Consider the following 22,147-nt stretch of genomic DNA (forward strand, 5'->3'; position numbering starts at 1 on the left):
ACTGGTGGCCTTTCCTTTAAGATTTTGTGTTAAAAGCATCTAAAAAAAAGATGATGGTTTAATAGGAATAAAAGGAAACCGGTGCCATCACACTGAAAGGGAGATTATGTAGGAGCTGATAAATGGTGTCTGGCAGCAAAAAGTCAAGCAGTGCCACGAATACGCCGGTGTTATATTTACTTCTGGTTTTGTCTTTCAGCTTAAATCAGGTTTTCATACCTATAAGCAGTAAAACGGTATGTCCATCGCTTATTTTAGCCTAGAAAAAGCACAACCACTTCCTGAAGACACAAATAGGCGATGCTGAGAAAGAACAGGAAATCCACACACTGTCTTTAATACTGTACATTTAATACAGATTTGATTTTTTTTTTTTTTTTAGACAGAATGACGAATCCTTTTCTGCCAGGTAATTTCCACATGTTGAGAAGCAAATGAAACAGCATGAAATTTTCACCTTTATATTTAAATTAGCTCGTAGCAAAATCAATCTGTAGGTCCAATATAAATAGGAATGATAAAAGAAAAAGTGCATAAACCGAGGACTCCCGTTTATTCTAAGAAGCATAGAGAGGGCATTAATCACTCAATTAAAACTCGTTTAACTTCTGAGTTGAGAAGCACAATCCCTATCATCCCAGAACAAGATGTTTGAAAATACTGCATCACATCCTCTTCAGTTACAATTGTAATACGTTACATGTAAATCTGGCACCACCTTCAGGATATTATATGCCATTATTCTTGAGAACAGTGGGGTAAAAACAGGATGTTATTTGCTATTTTTAAAATGTCTTCAAGAACAACAACAATAATGTTTTCTAGTTGGCCCAGGTTGAATTAAAAGTTGCATCAGAAGTAGTTGGACTTTAAAAGTATAACTCACTTTGATATCCCTTATATTTTATAGTTAAGCAAACAGAAAAAGAAAAAAAAACATGATATGAGCATCATAAGTTCTTGATTGTTGAATGGCAAAGCTCTTGCAGTTGTGTGGGGCTATTTCAACCCAATCAATACGGGTGGGTTTGACCACCAACGGAGGAATAAAAAAAAAAAAAAAAAAAGGGCCCAGATTGCACAAAATTATGACTGTTGACTTTCAACTTTCCTATATTTTCAATTTATTCAAATTATTCTGTGGTAGAGAATGTCTGAACGTGTGCGTGTGCCTGATGCGTTTATGATCACTGGGTCACGCCTGAGATGGGGCTGCCAGGCTTAAGGCTGATGACACTCCCTCTTGGTGAGCAGGTAACACTGGATGGTTCTCAGTCGATCTTTGGCGGGGGCGAACTCTGGCTGCAGCTTCAAAGTGGACTCGTACCACTGCATGGCTTTCTCAAACTCCTCCTGTCATCGAGAAAGAAAACAGCGACCGTGGAGAACAAACGCCTTAAAGTGCTGCTGCGCCGGCAGCAAAACAACAAGACCTGAGCAACAGGGTATTTTACCACAAATGTGCATGTGAAGGAAAAGCAAATTATTTGATTCAGTGTTTTTACCATTGCAATGTAGACGTTGGCAAGGGTAAAGTGGTTCACAACAAAGTGCGGAGCAATTTCTACAGCCATGCAGGCAACTGTAAGGGCATCCTCCCACAGCTTAGCGTTCTGAAAGATGTTGGCCAGGCTGATAAGTGGTACATCCTGCTCCGTAATACAAGAGCAGAAAGAGATACAATAAATATACTTCATTTAAATATTCATTTGTTGGAGAGAAAGACTGAATAATTGTGTTTAACCTGCCTTCATGTGATGAGGGGCGTAGTGGAGGGCTTGCCGCAGGCAGTCGATGGCTCTCTTGCCTTGACCTTTCACTCTCCAGTATAGTGCCGCCATGCTGGATAATACCCAAGATGTCTGATTCTGATTGGTGAAAAAAAAAGAAAAAACTTTGAGTTTAAATAGTTTTAGTGGCATTTTAGAAAGCTGTTGATTTTTCTTTTTTTCTGACAACTAAAAGGGAACAAGATATTTGCATGTTTTATCCTTACAGTAGTAAAAACAAAACATATTTAGCAGAACAGATTGCAAGACATGAGAGTGTCTAGTCATCAATCTCTCGGGCCTGCCAGCCATCAGGACTTGCTTTCTCTTCCTTTCCTCAAAAGAAAAAAATCCTACTTTAATGTTGGACGACCTGAAGATATCAGCTCAAGAGATTACCAATCAGTAACGTTCAAATTAAAAGGGACCTAGTCACGTATTTTGACCATAAAAAAACAAAACCCATATATTAATCTTCAAATAAAACAGTATACCCCACGCATTTGTCCTGATATTGTTCACTTGTCCTTTCTGAGTTGTTGTAAATGTTGTAAGAAGTATATAATTACAAAATAAATTCAGTCAGATGAGCTCTGCAGATAGAAAATAAAATTAAAACAACAAATCTGGTGTACAAACAAGAAGTCTCACATGAACTAAGTGCCTCTCTCTGGTGCATTTTTGGTTAAAACATGTTTGTTCTTTACTGTTCTTTGTTTATGGAATTTACTCACAGAGATAAGAATAGCCAGAAATCTTACTGAAGAGTAGCGATACTTGAGTAATAATATAACTCAAGAAATAGTTAAAAGTACAGTGAAGTAAACCTATCCTAAAAGTAAATTTTGTTCAAAAAGTTTCTCAAGTAAATGTAACTGAGTAAATTTAACTAGTTACTACCCACCTCTGTTGGTTACTAACAAACAGAGCAAAACCAAAGTGTGAAACACAGAAATATAATCTAATAAGCCAACATGCCACGATCATTTAATCGGAAACCTTCTGTATGCAACCAGAGGGAGCTACTGGCGTAGAAAATTGTGGTCATAGTATGTGACCAGGCCCCTTTAAAATGTAATAAATATTTTGGTTTGTGCTTTGTGTGGTTCAATACACTCAAAATGTACATTTCTGTAAAGACGGTATATAAAAAAATGTTAGAAAAACAAAACCTCTGCCAGAGAAATTGAAGCTAAAACTTATTCTTCATAAATATACTTTACTCAAAAATTCTTGCAGATCAGCTGAACGGACTCACCTTCTCCAAGACTTTAGCAATGCGGGTTCCCACCTGCTCAAATGACTGGGGGGGGAACTTATCTTTACCGAGGTTCTGCAGGACCTTCACAGGTGACAAAAGAGACTACAGTGAGGCAGAGAAGAAAATTTAACACCTGGGCATTTCATTAACTGCAATCTCAGCCGATAAAAGGACCGAAATCCCAGAAAATGGACCTTTGACATGTACGCCGTACTTTATCACATAGCATGAGTGAAACAGAATGCTTTTAAATAAGAATAGTAGATGTTTTAACAAATTCAGTTAATAATAGCAGCAAATAGCTTTCCTAAAGCTCTCTTGTCATTGCAATCTCCGACATGCCGCTCGAAAGTATTTTACTTGTTGGTTTGTGTGACATTTGGTCTCGGCGTTAACGTACCTCTCGTAGCTGCGCTTCGCCTGTGTAATGGATGGAGGCGCGGTTGGCCACGCCTGTCAGGTGGTCAAGCGTGTGCATGCTGGCAGCTAGGTTGGCGTTGCATAACGGTTCGGCTGCAGGCTCCTGGAGTGGGGTGGCGAAGTCTATGTGCTCTGTGATGCTGCGGAGAGGTGGTGATGGGACACACAAAGCAAAGGATTATACACTCGTTTTACCTGCTGCTAAGCGAACATGACAAACATACGACATGCTCTGTTGTCGCCTTCTTTCCTATTTTTACCATAAAAAAAAAAAAAAAGAAACGCGTCACTTTCTCTGAACTTCATCTTGACTCGACTAATGCTGCAAATTGGCAGCGTGTCTAAATAAATACACCATAAACGTAATCTGACTGCTGCGACTGTCACTGTATTTGTCATATTGATAGACTTACTCAATATTCTTGGCAGAAACAGCCAACCAAGTACTAGCTACAGTCGTGAGGTCAACTCTCCGCGTGCGCTGGCACTCCTCTGGTCCAGGCCAGCCAAGACTTGTGTAGTCTCTCCAACGACCTGCTCAAAAAGCACAGAGACATCCTTATAGAGTAACTTTTCTTTTCTTTTCTTAACATGATCTGAGCGTCGGAATCCAAAGTCAGATTCCCTGTTTGGACCCACAAACTTGCCGGCTAAAGCTGAGTCAGATTTTCTCAACGTTCCTGCTATTGTGTGTACGAGTTTACTACCTGAAGGACAGGGAGATGGAATAGTCGGACCGCTGATTTCCAGTACGGAGCTTCCTCCAGACAGCGACTCCTCGTTTTGACTGTCATCAGAGATGGTGGCGCTCTCTGACCCGTCGGCCTTGGTTTTACGGACCCGTTTTACCTGGACGGTGATCTAAGAACATAGAAAACGCGATAACACATTCAGTTAACCAACGCAATCTCTGACGTCACGTTTCTCCAACTTACTTTTCAGGACAGCGCAGTTTCCACACTTACCCACTCGCCATCGTCACGGGCCCCCGAGACGCGCTCGTTCTTGAGCACCCTAATGCACTGCAGGTCTCCACGTTTCCCTCCCACGTCCAGCGCTCCCTCAAACGCTCCCATCAGGTCCTCCTTCAGCTGCCACTCGTCCTCTTTCTCCACCCCGCCATCCCCTGAGGAAGACGGCATTTTGCAAGCACCTGTTGTGGAGGGAGATGCCTGCTGCTGCGTCACTGCTTCACCTGAGCCATTACTGTCTAGGACAACATCTGAATGATCAGGGGGAAACGGCAGGATTACAGTGGATAGAAGAGAAGTTTGTGTTGACGTCAAAACCCAACTAATGAAGATCAAAATGCCATCTGCAGCCTACTTTTAGCATCATTATGAGGTTAAACTAACTAAATCAGAAAAGCATAGCAGAGTTAGTTTCTGAGGAAAACCTTTTGTCATTTGTTGGTTTCTTTGTCTTAAATACGAATCTGGCCTCAAGTAAAATTTGGTTGCTACAGGATTTTTTATCTAATGAAGGCATCAGAGAAAATCTGGTCTTACTTTCAAAGAGCAGCGTGTCTTCGACGGCAGAATTGGCTCTGGCATCCTGCTTCTCTTCGCTTTCCTCCCATTCCTCCAGCTGTATGCCAAAGTCTTTCTCAGTCATGCAGGTTCCCTCCTCTGGATCACCATAAACAAAGCTTCAGTTGCTATTCAAAACTTTACTACTTTCATTTAAGTTCACATTAAAGGATTTTAAAGCATACTGATAGAAAACGGCATGCTAACTTCAATCTAGATGTTAAATTCTGATTACATGACAATCTATGCAATCCTAATTTTGCTCCAGCAACTGTGTGACAAAGTAATTTGCACTGAAGCATCGGGGAGATACGGCATGACTGATTTTACATTTGCAAAGAACCCTGCAAGCAATTTCACAACAGAACACAATGCATTTTATGTTTGGTTGTTTTTCAGTCTTTAGTTTTCAGACTCTGTGGACTTTCACTGTTTACCGAAGCTACAATTCTTTTAACAGCATGGAATCAACTCTTGCAATCCTCCGTATTGCATTTAAAAACCGGCTCCATCCAAATACATTTTTGAAAGGAACTGATGTAGAAACGTGGTTCATGTTATCTTTCTAACAGAAATCTTTAATTTTAAGAGCTTGAAACATAAACAGGCATAATTCTATAATTTTTAAATGTCATTTAATAAAATATAATATGTAAACTAAATCTGTTTTAAAGCCCGACTCTAACTCTGTGGGTGTTGAGTTCTGTAAGAGCTTGTATGACCTCAAAAACTCGGGGTTTGTTTTACCGCCAACAATATTTAACTTTAGACAGTAAAATATAGTCCTATCTAAGGTTACCATTAGCTATTTTCAGTTGCTTAAATTATTGAGTAGCAGAATTTCTCCGCTTCAAGGCACTTTTTCCTCAGCTGCACTAAACAAAAAAAACCCAAAAAAAACATGTGGTTTCTGTTCAAATAAAGAACACATCATACAGTAAAGCAGTTTTACAGCAACTCTCACAACTCTCAGGGATGATAAAAAGGATTTCTTAAGTCCAAGGCTCATATCAGGCAGAAACTTGTTGGTTTCCCTTTTCAGCGGAAAGCAGGGATGAGAAAAAGGTTTTAAGCTCTGGAAAATTTCCTTGTTAAACTTTTTTTTCCCCTCAGTAAAAAGTTTTCTGTGACCTCACTGTAACCAAGGTGAACTTATTATTTAACTGTTTTTTTTCTGATATACCAGAGTATTTTCAGGTGCAAATGTAATGAAAAATGCTGGCGGTTAGCGAATGACTTGGTGCCTTCTAATGCCACCTTGTGGTGCCTTTACAAGCACATTACTAGCAGAGTCCTAACAGAGGAAAACCTGGTGCTTATCAAAAGGATAGCTTCACAATCTATTCAGATCAGTTAAATCGTAGTAATTATTTAAAAAAATAAGAGTATTTTGCTTTATTGTGCCGTTCCAGTAAAATAAACATTTTTTTTAATTTATTTAGAGAAAAAACAATGAATTACTCTATTTAAGGGACTTACGTGAGCACGGCTGTCGTTGGGAAAGATTGTAAAGGGAGGGGTAGAACTGAAGACAACGTAGTAAAGGCAGGCTGCTGCGACACTGCTTGCAGCCGGAAAAGGACGAGAAGGAAGACGACGAGGACGGGGTCGTCTCCAGAATGTGGCGGAACAAGGCCAGAGCTCCTGTCACATTGCTCTGGGCCAAATGCACATTCACCAGGCTGAGCAGGGCGTGGGGCTGAGGGAGGAAAAAAAAAAAACTCAAATCAGGTGCTACATGAGAAAAACTGACTGAGATTAAACAGACGTCCGTGTATCTGGTAGATAGAACAAGGTATGTAAAAGCACAGACATGCATGTAGAAAAACTGCAGCGTTTAAAGTGACATCTGCACTGACTTCCATGGCGTACGGCACCTTTCTTATGTCAAACATTATATCAGCAAGAAGTTCTATTTTTTACTGTGTATATAGTAATATCTAACATTGCTGCTATTAAACTGCATCATTATGAATCACTAAACATGGATGTACGACTCCAACAACTCCATCGCTAACAACATATTGAATTTGTGTCATGGCAAGGTTATCTTCAGTAAAATGTTGTTGACTTGCAACGAATTAAGGACAAAAAAACCCAGAATCTGTCAAAAATTAACAACAAAAAAGACGTACGTTTGAAAGACTGAGAACAGTATCTGTTCTCAGACTAAATATATGCCAGTAGTAGGGGAGTAACTCTAATGAAAAATTCAATTTCGGTACATATTTGTTTTTTAAAGTCACAGATCTGTCCATTTTAGGTATGCTTTCTGAAATTTGCTTTTAATATGATCTAAAAGTTAAAACAGTGGAAAGTGTAGCGATGACTGGAGACTTTTATTTCGATGAATAAAGTATTATAAGAAGGTGGAACAATGTCTGGATAGATAAAATATACAACACTACTTGAAAACAGTCTACGTTGATGTTAAGGAATTTAAATTAAAAGCTGACTGCGCCCAAATCGAGATTAAAGCATGGATAAACGCCTTTGTGGTTGCTTTGATATTTTGACAACCTAATGTCTCACCTGCACCTGAATACAGCATATTCTGTTCCCGAATAGACTGCAGTGATAGCTGGGACGCCTCTTTGTTTTGTTTTGGTGTCATTTTTTAAAGTACACGCGCATACCGAACAGACAGGCCTGCACCGGATCTTTTTCATACAAATATGTGTACTGTTGCACCTCTAATAAGTACTGCGTGTCTGTTAGGTTCAGAAATCTGGAGCTAAATTCCATGTTTACATGAAAAACCTAATCCCGGCAGGATGTCTGATGGGTTTATACAGCAGTGAGTTCAGTTCATGCAACTGTGTGGCAACATTGTCTTCAGTTCTAGGGAAGATCATAGGTTTTTAAGTGCATCTGGCTGGCAAATGTGAATTGTTATAGACACACTGTATGACACGTTGATGTGGATAAATAGAAACAAATTAAGGACTTTTTTCTACACTGATATATTTAACATGTATAAGAACTATTCTTTAGGCTGTTTGACATTTTCCGTTTTCCCCACTGGGAGGTCTGTATAAAGAATTACTGTGTCCATAATAATATGATGTCACTTTAGTAGAATCAGACGTTACAGATGTGTGGAAACAGCTTCAGAAAATATTTCTTTAAAGAGTCATGATCTTGGATTTTCATTAAATTTGTATACCTATCATGGCTTTAGCATAAACTATGGGTAACCATAGGGCTGGACGATAATTCAATAAAAATATATATCGATTGATAGACGTATATTGATGAAAGAAAAAAAGGTTAATAAAAAGTTCAATAGAACAGTTTTCCTTCCTTTTGCATTCTAGCCATGTATTTTAATATTACATTCTCCCCACCAATCACAACGCAGACCCAGGAACACTGCGCCCTTAAGCTCGGCGCCCTTCAAAGAGTTCAGAGAGCATGCGTTCTTTTCCATTTTTTAAATACTTGCAGTTTTGGTAAAAAGTTGGTTGAATAAAGGGTTGAGTTTGAATTCAGTGTTTGTGTGTTCTATATCTAAAAACAGGTCGCTAAGCAAGAGCATAGAACGGTCAGGGCTGCACTTAAAATATATGTTTTGACTTTGTTGATAATTATAGATAAATATGATTTATATTTTATCTATATGCTTTTTTTTCCATATATATCGTCCAGTCCTGGGTGACCACACTCTTTTGCGGTATACAGTCGGGTCCTTGTGGTACAGACGCAAGACGGTCAACTAGTAAAGCAAAGGTTGGGGAATTAGTGTGTCATTTCTTGGGGTCTAACTAAATCTCTTGCCACAAGATGTCGCAGTATCATTACAACATAATATTTCTGATGAAAAGGAAATCTGGAGAAGTATAAGTTATTATTATTATTATAATCTCTGCATTTAAAGGCATGTCTTTTAAAACACACACCCTTCTATTACAAAAGCATTGAAGAAGCCCCTGTAAATTACATTTATTGTGTGGCAGAACTTTGGTTATTTGGTAGAACAAAGAAATTGCGACTGAGTTACAGACCAGATGCAGATGATTTATTGCACTGTGTGAATACCGCAGTTGGCTTCCTGTTGGCAGCTAATGATGATGCATTTGGTGTCTGCTTCTGGGTTTTGTATTATCCTTAAGGAGATATTTTAATCAGTCTAAGCTGCATTAGATAATCTCTGGTTGAATATTTTAAATTCTTAAGATTTATCAAACCTGAAGCTGATAACTCTATTGACCAAAGATTCTTAAAAACATAGTTTGACACTTAGGAACCAACTTTTATGAAGCATGTTTAAAATATGCATTAAATGAGTTAGTCAAATCTGGAGAGGATTATTCTACACTGCCTCGAAATTCTATAAGATCCAATATTATCATTTTCAAACCCTTACTTTATTTGTGAATAACAAAAAAATTAAAAATTCTGCTTTCCCACATACAGTATATATTGTTCAAATTTGTCATATAGTTTAGTCTTGATTTGGGTGTATATTTAAACCCTTATTTACTTATATTCTCCTTAAGGCAATTTTTAATGCTAGAATATGTACATATTGAGGTTTTTAAAAGTTTTATTTTCTTTTCTAACCAGATTATCTTTACCTCAGATGCATTGAGTGCCAACGCATGGTCCAGCAGTGTTTGTGCCTGGGAGGTCAAACCGTAGTGCAGCAGGAGGTTAGCAGCATTGGTGAGGGCCACGTGATGGTGAGAAGGTGGAGCCGAGTGCAACACCCGGCGCAGGCACTGCAAGGCACGACTGCCGTTGCCTTTGGCCTGCCAAAACAGAGCCGCCTCAAAGTGGACCAGCCAGGTGGGGATAGTGGCCTGTACAAACAGACTTCCGTTAGCCCAACACAGGAAGATTTAGGAGCAAGTGATGCTGAGAAGTGTGAGAGCAACGGCTGAACTGTGGATAAACTCTTTTTTTCAGTTCTTAAACAAAATCTGCCTCTTTTTTTTTTTTTACATTTTCAATTATGCTAGACTAAGATTGTGTATATTAGCGTATTTGTCGAACTATAAAGGTACACCCGATTATAAGACGCACCATCAATGTTTGAGAAAATGTAAGTATTTTAAGTGTGCCTTATAGTTTGAAAAATATGATACTGGATGCAATATGCTCATGTAAGAAAGTAATGATAAGATTTGTTTACTTCTTTCATAGCTTGTGCTATCCTATCGCCAACTTGCTCCAGTGTAAATCCTCCGCTGCGTGACTGTAGCGTCTGTAAACACAAAGATTAGGATGTATTGTTTGATTTTATTTTTGAAAAGAGAATAAAAAAAAATGAGACTACAGTGACTCCAGAGCCGCACGGTCAGACAGTTTATGACAAACGGTGAACAGACTCATACCTCAGACGCAAAGGAATCTGGCAACTCCTTTTCTTCCAGGGGCCAGTCTAATGAGGCAGGCAGGAAGGCTGGGTATGGCTGGGGGACCGGGCTACAGTCAGGTGGACCGCCAGCTGGAAAGAGGGCTGTGCTGCTATACAGAAGAGATGCCAAAGGGCTGAAAAAAAATACAATAAATAAAAATTGTAAAAGGTTTATTTATTGATACAATCAATGCAGTTCCAGATTTATGCATCTGCTGTTATTTTTATGCTTGGTCTATTGCTTCACAAGAAACCAGAGTACATATCAAAGTGTAAGGGAGCAAGTCGTGATCATTTAGGAACTGTTTCCCTAAACTCTCTGTGAAAACACACCTAAGAGATTTGCTGCCTGTTCCATTTCTGTGCCTCGGCGAGGAGTGTCCTGGCGTCTTTCAAACAAGGACAGCTGAAAAATGGAAGTTCCCGGAGGCAGTTTCGCATAGCGAACCCTTAATTAACCCTGACTGGTCTACCGGGTTGCTTCTCAATTTCTAAACAATCACATTCAAGCCTTTTTTTCCCCCATTTAAATAACTGTCAAAAGTACAGGCGGAATCCAGCGAATAAAACAGCTAATGAAACTAACCAAATCTGGCTAAGATGTGATCAACACCTTAAACTTGGAAGGACACTTCTATCGTGTGTAAACCAACAGAGTAAAACAGCGAAAGCATCCACCCATACGATGCGAAGAAAACTCAGCATCATGTAGTTGCTTGGATGGATTAATCTTGGCACAACGGTGTATATATTGTGGCGACAGTGGCTCAGAAGCTAGGAGTTTGTCATGTAACCAGTGTGTTGCCAGTTCGAACGGTAAGACAATGCACCTGCTTGGCCTGCTGACGGTGGTCAGAGGACCCGGTGGTTCCCGTTATCAACCCTACTTATGTAGCTAAAATGTGGCTCCCCACCGTCAGCGTGTGAATGTCTGAGTAAATGGCTGAATGTACCTGTACTGTGAAGCACTTTGGAGTCTTTTCATTTAATAAAAGCGCAATACAGATGTAGATCATTTACCATATATGACCAAAAAAGCAGAACAGCTGACGGTGTGCTCAGGTATTTTTTTTTTCTGGAAAGCTGCTCAAGCTAATAAAAGGGCATCGCAAAAACTACTCAGCAAATATAAAAATTTTATATATATAAATAAATTAAAAAACAGTAGGATATATTTAACTTTTATATTTATTTGTGTTTACACAATCAATACACATCTGATCAACCATCACACATCTGACAGAATAACTTAAAATTGAATAAATAATTTAGTACAAGGCAAAAACAAACAAAACGAGTCCATTTTGAGGATGCTTTGTAATAATCAAGCCATATATAAAATAATCATCAAACAATATTGTAACTTGAAATTTATCTAAACTCTACTTTGAATAAATTACATAAAAAAATTAAATATAAAATAGGTTTAAACATTTCTAACTTGATATCAAAACACTATTTATTTAAAAAAACTGTATCATAAAATATTTATAAATTGTTAAACTGAAAATGTATGCAAAATAATTAATAATTAATATTTTACAAATGCAGAACGATTTGTAAAATATTTCTGCAATTCTACGTGTTCCGCAGCGTCGACACCTAGACGATCCCCTGCTTTTTTTTTTTTTTATGAAACGAGCCAGTAGCCACGTAATGTTTTCAGTGGCGATATATTGTCAAGTATTGTGGTTATGGATGGCACAAACCCTTTTATTACCCGACTGGCGGATGGTGCGGGTCAGAATAGTTTGGCCTGCTCCTCAGAACCACATGAGGGATAAGAGAAGGAGGAGAAAGAGGCAATGCAGAGGGATGTGCACGCTGCAGATCAGGTCTGAGCAGAATTCACATAACAACTCCAATAAATGCCCATCAAATATCAAAACAGCTTTCTGGAGTGGGGGTATTGATAACAGAAAGGGTCATTTTTAAATATTGGTGAATGAAGAAAAAAATTTGGCTTCAGCAGAAAAGCCTCTTTTCACATCCAGGGCAAAAGGGCAGATGCTTGAGCTCCACTGGGGGTTTATCTGTCCATGTGCCAGTGACTGAACATATCTGAACATAAACATATTGCTTTACAAATCATAGATTTTTGGACTCTGACATCTCAAGATGACTAAGCAATGTTTTATTGGACCAAAACTGTGAAAGAGATTTAATTTAACACGTGGATTGTCCTCTACCAGGTCAAGACCTACACCTTAATAACACCGAGAATCTTTTGGAAAAGCTACAGATATCTTTAAGCTGCAAACTAACTTTCCAACCATTAATTGAGGATCATGGGGAAAAAAGAATGACAATCAATAGTCAATCCAGGAATGTGTACTAACCCAAGGCCCTGTGTCTCAGGTGAAAGGTAGTAGGTTGGCAGCAGGTGAGCAGGTGGTATATTTGGGTATTTGTGGGCACAGTCTGACCTCTGAGGCCACAGCGTCTTCTGTGTGTCCTGAAAACAAAACAACGTTTCAGTTACTCTTCCTTAAAAACCATAGCATTGGCAGAAGAAGAGACACACTTGAAACTTTAGATCCATCAATCAATTCCTGCAGCTAAATGAGTTAATTTGTAATCTTTTAATATCAAATAATGCAGGGCTTTGTTATCCACTTATTTTCTCAACACTCATTCAAATTCATTCAAAACGTAAGAATAGAAACATGGGCCATTTCAGGAAAAAAACTATTAAAGTAGAGTTCAGAAATACCAAAAACTGTGTAGGCAATTCCAGAAATGATCTGCCTCGAAATCTCTACCTTTGATTTAACATATTCCTAAAATAAAGCTATGTAATCAGCTGTGCAAGTGTTGTTTAGTAATTGATCAGTTCTGTGTGCTCTGATGATATTAGAATAATGCAATTCTCTCATTAAAGCGTCTCCATTTATTTTTGTTTATTTTCAGTTTAACAGCACTTCTTAGTTCACATTATTCTTACCATAATTTGCTGTCCTGGCTACAAAAATAGAGCCAGCTACTGTTTATTGCAATGAACCGAATCTTGTCAAATATTAGAATGGTGAATTGTATTACATTGTATTATAATTAGCTAATCACACCCCCCCCCCCCCCAAAAAAAAAAAAAAAGTTAAGTTTAAGTTATTTGCTGTATAAGTTTGGTGTAGGATGAGTGCAGATGTTTGTTTGTTTGATTTATTTGGGTTCCTCACTGCTCCATTCTCATGCCACTTTTCTTTTTTTTATACTAGTACTACACATACTACATCATCTCCTGCCATAAATATGCTGATTATACATAATTTTATATTTGTGATTCACTATATGACCACAATCCCCTATAGTCACCTCAGAATCCAGGGTATCAAATAGCTTCACAGTAGCTACGTTTACATGGACAAAAGTAGTCGGAATAAAGGGGATAAAGCAGAGGAATTCAAACATGTATGCCTCCATTTGGGTCTGATTATTTGGATAAAAATAAATAAATACTTTTCAGTGTCCGAGTTACCTGTGTGTAATCCTGATGGCTGCCCCAGAGGACTGCAGCAGGGTCCTGATCACCGGACACAGTAGGACGCAGCTGGGGGCTGGAAGCCGTCTGGTTTGAACTGCGCTCTGATACGAGCGCCACGCTGGAAGCTACAGAGACCGCCTCTCCAAACTTTGATCCAACAGAGAAAAAGAACGTTAGATTTAACAAGGGATTCTTCAGTTTTGTTGTTTTTTTTTTTGGGCTTTTAAATTTGTCCTCCAACATCACTTTGAAATATTCTAGGCTTTTTGGATCGTCTATATATTTACACAGAGAGGGAGTATAATTTCCCTTAACTCACTTTTATGGTAATCACCATAATGAAGACTGCACAACTGGGTGGGGTCACTTGCAATCTACCAAGCATCACTTATTCCAAACTACCATAATTTAAAGGAGCATAGGGTAAGGATTTTTGTAGATGTCTGCCGCCTATGGTGACAAGTTGAAATGACATAGGAAAAGAGGAAAAGCATCTGCCACAGCGACTGCACTGCAAAGGTCACATGTGCATAGAGTGATAAATATTGAAGTTAGCCTGTGTTCTCTGGATAATGCATCAATGGCGTACCGCGAGCGAGCTATTTTTAGAAACGTAACGTCACAATGACGTCACATCACGTGGTACGCAGTGGGGCAAGCTTGCATAGTCCTCCGCTGTTTCGCTGTAAAAGAGACGTGCGTTAGCCTAGGTTTTACTCGGTAAATGACTGCTTTTTCCAAATCTAAGACCATGGTTTTTAAACATTGTTGCTATGGAACATGCAACAGCGACTCGAGGTACGCTGATCGGCCGCATATGAAGGATGTTTTCTTCAAGACTGCCAAGGAGAAATGTGTGCGCTGGGTACACCGGTGCGGTCGGCCTACATATGTAGCAAGCATTTTGTTGGAGGAAAGGACCCAACCGAAGAATATCCTGACCCAATTCCAGCGACATCAAGTCAAGGTAAGAGTATTTTGGTGGCCGACATGTTAATAATGAAGCGCCTGCTACCATGACAGCATATAGGCTATCATGGTAGCAGGCGCTAACATGATACCCTGCTACCAGGATAGCTTACTCAAAAACATTTCAAATAAGACAAACATTAAACATATACCGATTCCTGGACGGTGATTACAAACAAAAAAAACGGCCGATGACGCCATGACCGCCGCGCAGGGAAAAAAAACAAAGCTTACCGTTCGATCAAGTCGGCCCGTTTTCCGTTTTTTTAAGCCCTCGACACTCAAGCCATCGTTTGAGCTGAAGGTTGGTGTGTTCTTCGACAGTTCGACCAGTAAACCGTGTGCCTGGGACATCGTCTAGGGAAAGTTTAACGGCTGTAAAGTCGGTCATATCGCTGTTTCTGTTGCGCGTGTAATAGCTGGTTGCTACGGGCATTCTCTACATGTATGCCCTACCTAAGCGGCAAAAGGGGCGTTGCTCTTGAGACGGTGACGTCACGTGCGCGGTACGCCATTAAGGCGGTAACTCAACAAAGACGTCAGGTGAATGAGCGATATCATAAACTGATTAATCCAGCCTATAGAGGCAACCGCGGTAAACAGAGGATAACAAATTTTACATGTTGGACAATTGCAGAAGCATGTATGGGAAATAAAAATCATATTGAACTTCAAGCCTGCACTATGCACCTTTAAACAAAAATACGATAATAATAATAATAAGAAGAAGAATGATAAGAATGACTCCTTGTGTCTACCTTTGACTTGCACTACATGTTCTACTTTTTTCTATCCCAAAACTCACTTGGACATGGTGGATGTGCTCAAAAAGGTCCCCCCGATGATAGCGCACAGGGAGGTCGAAGGGGCAGTACAGACGGCGCTGCTGCTGACCCAGCGGGCACATCTGATGATTTCCTGAAACAAACCAAACATTAAACAATCACACGGTGTTCAAAAACTGTCGCATCATCTGTGTCTTAAGAGTGTTTGCGGTTACTAGGCATGTAAACACTGACTTTAGGATCATGTAACTAGCTATTGTGCCGTTTCAAAACAGGATAACAGAATTTCACGAGATGATGTGGCTTATAGCTGAACCACTAAGATGTGACCAACAGTAAAGCTCTGATAACACAGTAAAACAAAACTACAATGATATCATTTTTCCACAAGAGGGACATCTTTTCACACATTTTGCATCATACATCTCCTGTTGTTAATGTCTTTTCCAAGGTTTATCTGCTGTCCTAATATTAAACTTCTGCTTATTATAATTAGTGGCATATATCTACCAAATAACTGGAATGACTATCAGCAAAATTCTAAAAACTGTATTCTTGTGCTGTTCAGGCATTTCATTCAACATGCTTTAAAAAGTAAAAACCCTAATTTTAGTTTGTTTAAACATCATTTTTCTCAGCTCTTCCGTGGCCTTGTTTGGTACCGGGAGTCGTATCTCACCAAGTTGAGCTTCTTTGGCCATTTGTGTTTCATGGATAATATTGCGTACGATCTGTTCTTCCTGCAGCAGCTTGTGTTTTTCCAGCGCCTCCTGCTGGCGGAGGTAGTGGTCATGTTGCTTCTGGTACTCCTTCAGCTCGTTCAGTGTCCTCTGAAGGGATCTACAACCACACAAGTAAAACAGGGGAAACATGATGGTTGTCAGAAATACATACGGGGTTCTCGCCAGTGCGTTTCAGCGTAACGGACGGTTACACTGAAAGTTGTCAAAAACACATTGAAATTAGACCTTTATGCAAATCTTTTACGAGCGTAAAGGTCAGTATGACATGGAACAGTACGACACGGACCTTTGAGAGCAACACAGAAAACTCATTAAAGCTCCTGAACGTGTATCAGTGCAGGTAGAAACCTCCTGAACAACATCAGCTAGCGCTAGCTGTTATTAGCTGGATGAACAGCCCAGAGAACAACCCAGAGAAGCAGTGTTAGGCTGAAAAAAAAAACCCTGGTGAGGACCTGGCTGTTCTCTTGAATAATATTCTGAGAACAGCATTAAATCGCAATATTAAGATAAAAATTTGCAATTAGATTATTTTCCAAAATCGTTCAGCCCTTCTAGTGAGGACCTTGACATATAAGTGTTTTAGCAAAAAATAACAAGCAAAATGTAAAAATAAAAAACAACTGACAGTTTGCCAACTCTCGACATTTCAACTACATATGTCCACTCAGCACAGTGTCACTTATGATGGCAAACAGAGAAAAGAGATTTGAAAAAGCATTAAAAAAAGAAAATGCTTTGTAGACATACAAAACATGGTGCAGAAGCCTAGAGATTAACATTTGAGTCTTTCAAAATCATGCAATGCATGAAATATATTGAAATATACAGTGCATGAAAAAAGAACAAACGAGCTGCTAGAGCATGCGTCCAAGCACTGGCCTACCTGTGCTGGGCTTCCAGGCGCTGTTCCAGCTTTTGCTGACAGAGCACAGCGTGTTTCCTCCTCAGGGCCTGCTCAAAGCCTGGCTGGGCCTGCAGTGCCTGCTCATAGCACAGCACTGAGTGGTTATATTCCCCAAGCATCTGGTGAAACAGCAACAGAGTATAAATCAAGACTATGAATGTGGCACAAGTCAAACAATTATTTTTTTCATGTAGACATCAAAACAACTGACTTAGAATGTGTAGAAAACTGTGCACAGAAATCCCTCTATTTCCAACTATGTTATGAGATAAATAAGCAAAAGAATTATTAAACACCCACCGCTGCAGGAATGTTATTTACCACATATAAAGGCATAAAATCTGAGCTGGAAAGTGTAAAACGCTGGGCATATGACCCTCCCTCTTTGATCGAGACACACGAGCCTTCGGTGAAGCTGACAGGTTTCACTTTTACTTACAGCGTAAATGTTGCCCAATGTGTAATGACTAGTAAAGAGATCTGAGGTAAGGTCAAGGGCAGCGTGGGCGAGAATAGCGGCATCAGCTGAGAAATGGGCACGGTGCAGGATGTTGGCCATGTTTATCAGTGCTATATCCTTGTGCTGCCTGTAAGAACAACACACACACACACACACACACACCTGTGAGCATACTCACAGTACACAATATAGTAGTGCAGAGGCCTGTTGCCCCGCCTGGTATTACCTTGGAGAGTAATGCAAAGCACGCACTACACATTCCACTGCCCTCTGAGGCTCATTTTTCATACGCCAGTAAAACGATGCCATGTTGTACAACACCCAGGAAGATGAATTCTGGAAAAGAAAAAAAAATAGTAATGCCATTTTAAAAAAAAAAAAAACTCATATGACAGTCAGGCATCTAAAGAATTTAGATTTGTCAACAGTAAAGTTAAGCTACATAGAACAATGAATCTCAGATGCCTATTATGGCTCATAAAGAGATGAAGATGCAGACTGTAAATAGAATAAATGCTGCAGTGACATTTTAGTATTATCAGTACAGACATTTTCACGAGTAGAATTGGGAGATTAGTTCAATTTAAATACATAATATGTCATATAAAAATAGTCAGCCCAGAAAGACATCAGATTTTATGCTTTTTTTCTTTTTCCAAACACCAATTCTATAAAAGCAGCAACATTTTTTCTTTATAAACTTGGGCTTTTGCAAAGACTCTCAGATATAAAACCAAACTGTAACCATCTATACACTAAAAGAGGCAACATTGTTCTGGGAGGCTTTACCTTTAGCAGGCTCTGATGGATGCGGTGGCCCACTTCGTCAACAGTGCGACCAAACTTTTTAGGCAAAGAGCTAAAAATGGGATCATCCTTAGAAAGAAGTGGGGAGGTCAAGTTTGCCCTCTCCTGTACGCCCTACAAGGAACCAGATGAAAAGGCTTATTACACCGAATGTACCTGTGTTGTACAACTAGCACAGTTGAAATACATATTTACTCGAGGGACCTTAGTTATAAACTGTTGTTGAACCTAAACTGAGCTGAAATATTCAGATTTTGAACAAGGCGGAATACACGTCTGTGCCATTTCTGGTGATTCAATAAAACATACATGGGTTCCTTAAGTTGAAAGTTTATATAGTTCCAAAAAACAATTGTGTTCCTTGTCTTACATATATTATAAAATAACTAACAACAGAAAAAATATGTTAGGATTAAAAAAAACAACAACTATTAAACATATATCATGTACACTGACCATTTGTGGCCACAATACAAAAAAGGCTTGGATGCAGAAACTGTATGTAGCAAACAACGACGCTATAAAAATGAAATAAAAGAAGTAGCTTTGGAAAGGTTGGACAAAATTACTTTAGATCTTAAATCCCCAAGAATATAATTAGCTCATCATTAATTAAAACAAGTCTTTCTGTATGTTTGTCAATGTATGAAAGAATTCTAATCAAGGATTTATTTGGCTTATTCCTTTTGTATGTCTGTAAAGTTTTTCTGTCCATGTACAGCACTTTGAATGTCTTGTTGCTACCTTACCTTACGAGGCTACTATTCAAACTACCTAGATGGAGGAGTGTGAGCCATATGCTTGCAAATGATGTTGTGCACATATGTCCTTGCTGTGCTTAGAAACCTTGTGTACAGGTGTATGTGTAGGCTGGTATGACTCAACGGCATAATTGCAGCTTTAGTCAACACCGCACAGAGTACAGTCAGATTTACCTCGAGATTGTGCAATCGCTGACGTCATCATTTATTTGTGATTCAGTGAACTGTATCATGCTGTTTTTTTGTTTTTTTTTTTCATCTTATTTTCTTAGAAGCTGCTATCTTACTTTTTTGTATGCATTTCTATCTTTCTGATTTTACTCTACTATGGACGAACTTTGCATCTGGAATAAGGATGACATATTGTTAAGGATTTACTTTTTTTTTCATTTAAATACTGAATAAACTAGATAAAATACTCAATCAATTATTCCCACATTCCACAAAGTGTGAAATTGTTAAGGCAAGGTCTGTTAATCAAAGAAAAATTCACCATATCACCACTTTTAGTGTTGAATAATATTTTAGTTCCACTCCCATACTGTGATTTAAAAAAATATATATATATATATATATATTTGTTCTTCCATGACTTCTAGCAAACAGCTTGACTGCTGTAACTAAAGACTGAAAGACACATCGATGAAAGGTTGGAAGCTTATGGAATTGTTATGGCACTCTCTAAATAGACCTCTTAAATATATTTGATCAGATTGTTAAGGATGCTAAGAATTACTGGGTGAAATCAAAAAAGTCAACAACTGCTCACCCTGAGATGCTGAAAGGCATGGATGCTATAAGGGAGTTCAATTACTTTAGCGCAGTCTGGCTTCTCTAGATCTGGGGGCAGAGCAGATCGTGAATCGACATAATCTTCAGGGCTGTGACGAGGGAGAAAATTTTGATTATTTCATAAAAATGGCATTTACAACGGCTAAGCACAAGTATATGGATTTCGGTAAAGCTTACCTTATGTCTTTACTCTCCAAGGAGATATAAGTACCATCATACAGATCCAGGTCCCCAAGTGGCACTTTAGCCATTACACAGTCTGAATCCTCTTTGTAGTGTCGCTGCTCCAGACCGGTGTCTCGGTCTTCATTTTCCTCTATGTGAATCTTTTGTGCTACTAGCTGCTTCTGCTCAGACAACATAAAACACAACACGCCTTGAAGATTGGTAAGCAGACAAAGATAAAACGCAATGCAACTGTAGTAAAATTAAGAGCGATTGACACACCTCCAGTGTCTTGAGGTAGTTTACGCGGGTTTCCTGTCTCATGAAGATGACCACATCATGAGGATGTTTTAGATTCAAAGGGGAGTCCACCTGCATGGAAAACAAAGTTAGGCAGTCTGGATGTGTGTATGTTTAAGCAAATATTTTGCACTTCTGGTTGCATCAGCCATTCAAAAAATAATTTCTGATAATTTCATCATTTGTTGTCAAAGTTTTCATTCCTGTTAACAATATAGAGGGTGTTTTTTTTTTTTTTTGGTCTGGCCAAACAGTGTTTTATTCACCTAAAGAGAAGTAGAATTTGATTTGACATGTGAGCGCATACTTGGCAAGCCCACAGAAGACCCAGATGCCATCAAAACATGGTTGTAATTTCATTTTTTTTTTCAGGATTTAATTCAATTGAATTCAATTCAGTTTTATTTATATAGTGCCAATTCATGATACATGTCATCTCAAGGCACTTTACAAAGTCAAATTCAAAGTCATAGATTTAACTAGATTGTTTCATTCAAAATATAATGTTAGCTAAATGTCTTTTTTTTTTTCAAGGCAGCATAGTTTGTGTCTCTGTCGTAATGGTCAAAATATCCCATTCTGCATTAACTATTTGGATGAATAAAGGAGCTTTTTACAAGTCGATTAACTGACATCTATTCTAAACACTAAAATGCAGAGCATCAAACTAAGATCAAGTGTTGAAAATTGCATGTTTCATTTAAAAAAAAGGGTATTTATTTATTATATTGGGCCCATTTTTTATTTTATTTTTTCAAAAATTAACTGTTAATTGGGGGCATTAATTAACCTGGGACTTCCTATTTAAAACGCTGTAGCTGGCTTATATTTTTCAACCCGAAAAAAAGTCATTTTAGGTCTTTCAGAGAGAATACAGTGTTTCTGAATGAGTGTCAAAGTGGAGAATATGTTCGTACCGATCCTAATCCCAGCCATGCTCGTTTATCCTGTCAGAGCCAAAAGCCTGACGCCTAAAAACGAACTGCCTGTCAAAGTTGACCGGGATCCTTAGCTGTTAGCACCAGACATCGACGTTAACTCCTGTTGAGTTCGCTTTCCACGACAGGAACCGGTATCCCTGTGAAATAATGTGGTCATCATCTAGAACTGGACCCCCCAATGACTAACTGACGGAGCAGCGTTATCTTACTTAATCACATCAAGCTACCACACTCACACTCACACATACATACATCTAGTTTTTATTTATTTATTTATTTATTTTAAACCGATGCCTGCACCCTTTTGAACGGAACATGGCCGGAGCTTTTTAAGTCTTAAGTCAGTTCCACTAAATGCCATTTTGCATCTCAACGGCGAAAGTCGTCATTACTAATTGACAGAAACACACTTAGCCGTAGAAGCTAGGAAAAGCGTTAGCGGGTCAAGGAAGCTAACTGGCATACTTGTTGTTGAATTTTCCCGTCCTCTGTGACGACCCAATGTGTGGTGGCTCCTCCGGAATCCACTATGAGCATACAGAGAAAGACGAAAAGCTTCCCCTGCAACAACGTTTTCTGCGTGTGGTTGACACGGCAGGGCAACGGCTCGGGACAGATTTTCCCCTGGTCCGCCATTTTTCTGTCTCCTGCTGCTCTGCGGCAATGTCGGCCTCCTGCCGCGCGGGGGCGCCCGCGTG

General features: G+C 39.1%; 1 protein-coding gene across 2 annotated transcripts; it reads right to left on the reverse strand.

Moving 5' to 3' along the window:
• Nucleotides 1-334: 334 nt before the first annotated feature.
• On the reverse strand, nt 335-22,125 carry ttc17 (tetratricopeptide repeat domain 17). Of its 2 annotated transcripts, none has more exons than XM_012854240.3 (25): nt 21,915-22,125; nt 20,491-20,580; nt 20,221-20,390; nt 20,021-20,132; nt 18,473-18,604; nt 17,910-18,019; nt 17,663-17,810; nt 17,203-17,342; nt 16,253-16,413; nt 15,594-15,706; nt 13,814-13,966; nt 12,678-12,793; nt 10,316-10,472; nt 10,114-10,185; nt 9,557-9,781; nt 6,459-6,678; nt 4,959-5,078; nt 4,416-4,603; nt 4,158-4,311; nt 3,864-3,984; nt 3,431-3,590; nt 3,028-3,111; nt 1,749-1,868; nt 1,506-1,649; nt 335-1,353 (listed from the first exon to the last, which is right to left on the reverse strand). In XM_012854240.3, exons 1-25 carry the CDS (start codon nt 22,083-22,085, stop codon nt 1,222-1,224), a joined length of 3,513 nt encoding a protein of 1,170 aa, XP_012709694.2. In that variant the 5' UTR covers nt 22,086-22,125; the 3' UTR covers nt 335-1,221. The 2 variants fall into 2 exon arrangements, with proteins under 2 accessions (XP_012709694.2, XP_012709679.2); XM_012854225.3 differs by having other exon boundaries at nt 4,416-4,672.
• Between the last annotated feature and the right edge of the window lie 22 nt (nt 22,126-22,147).

Source organism: Fundulus heteroclitus, chromosome 4 (assembly GCF_011125445.2).
Source record: "Fundulus heteroclitus isolate FHET01 chromosome 4, MU-UCD_Fhet_4.1, whole genome shotgun sequence".
In the NCBI taxonomy this organism is placed as follows: domain Eukaryota; kingdom Metazoa; phylum Chordata; class Actinopteri; order Cyprinodontiformes; family Fundulidae; genus Fundulus; species Fundulus heteroclitus.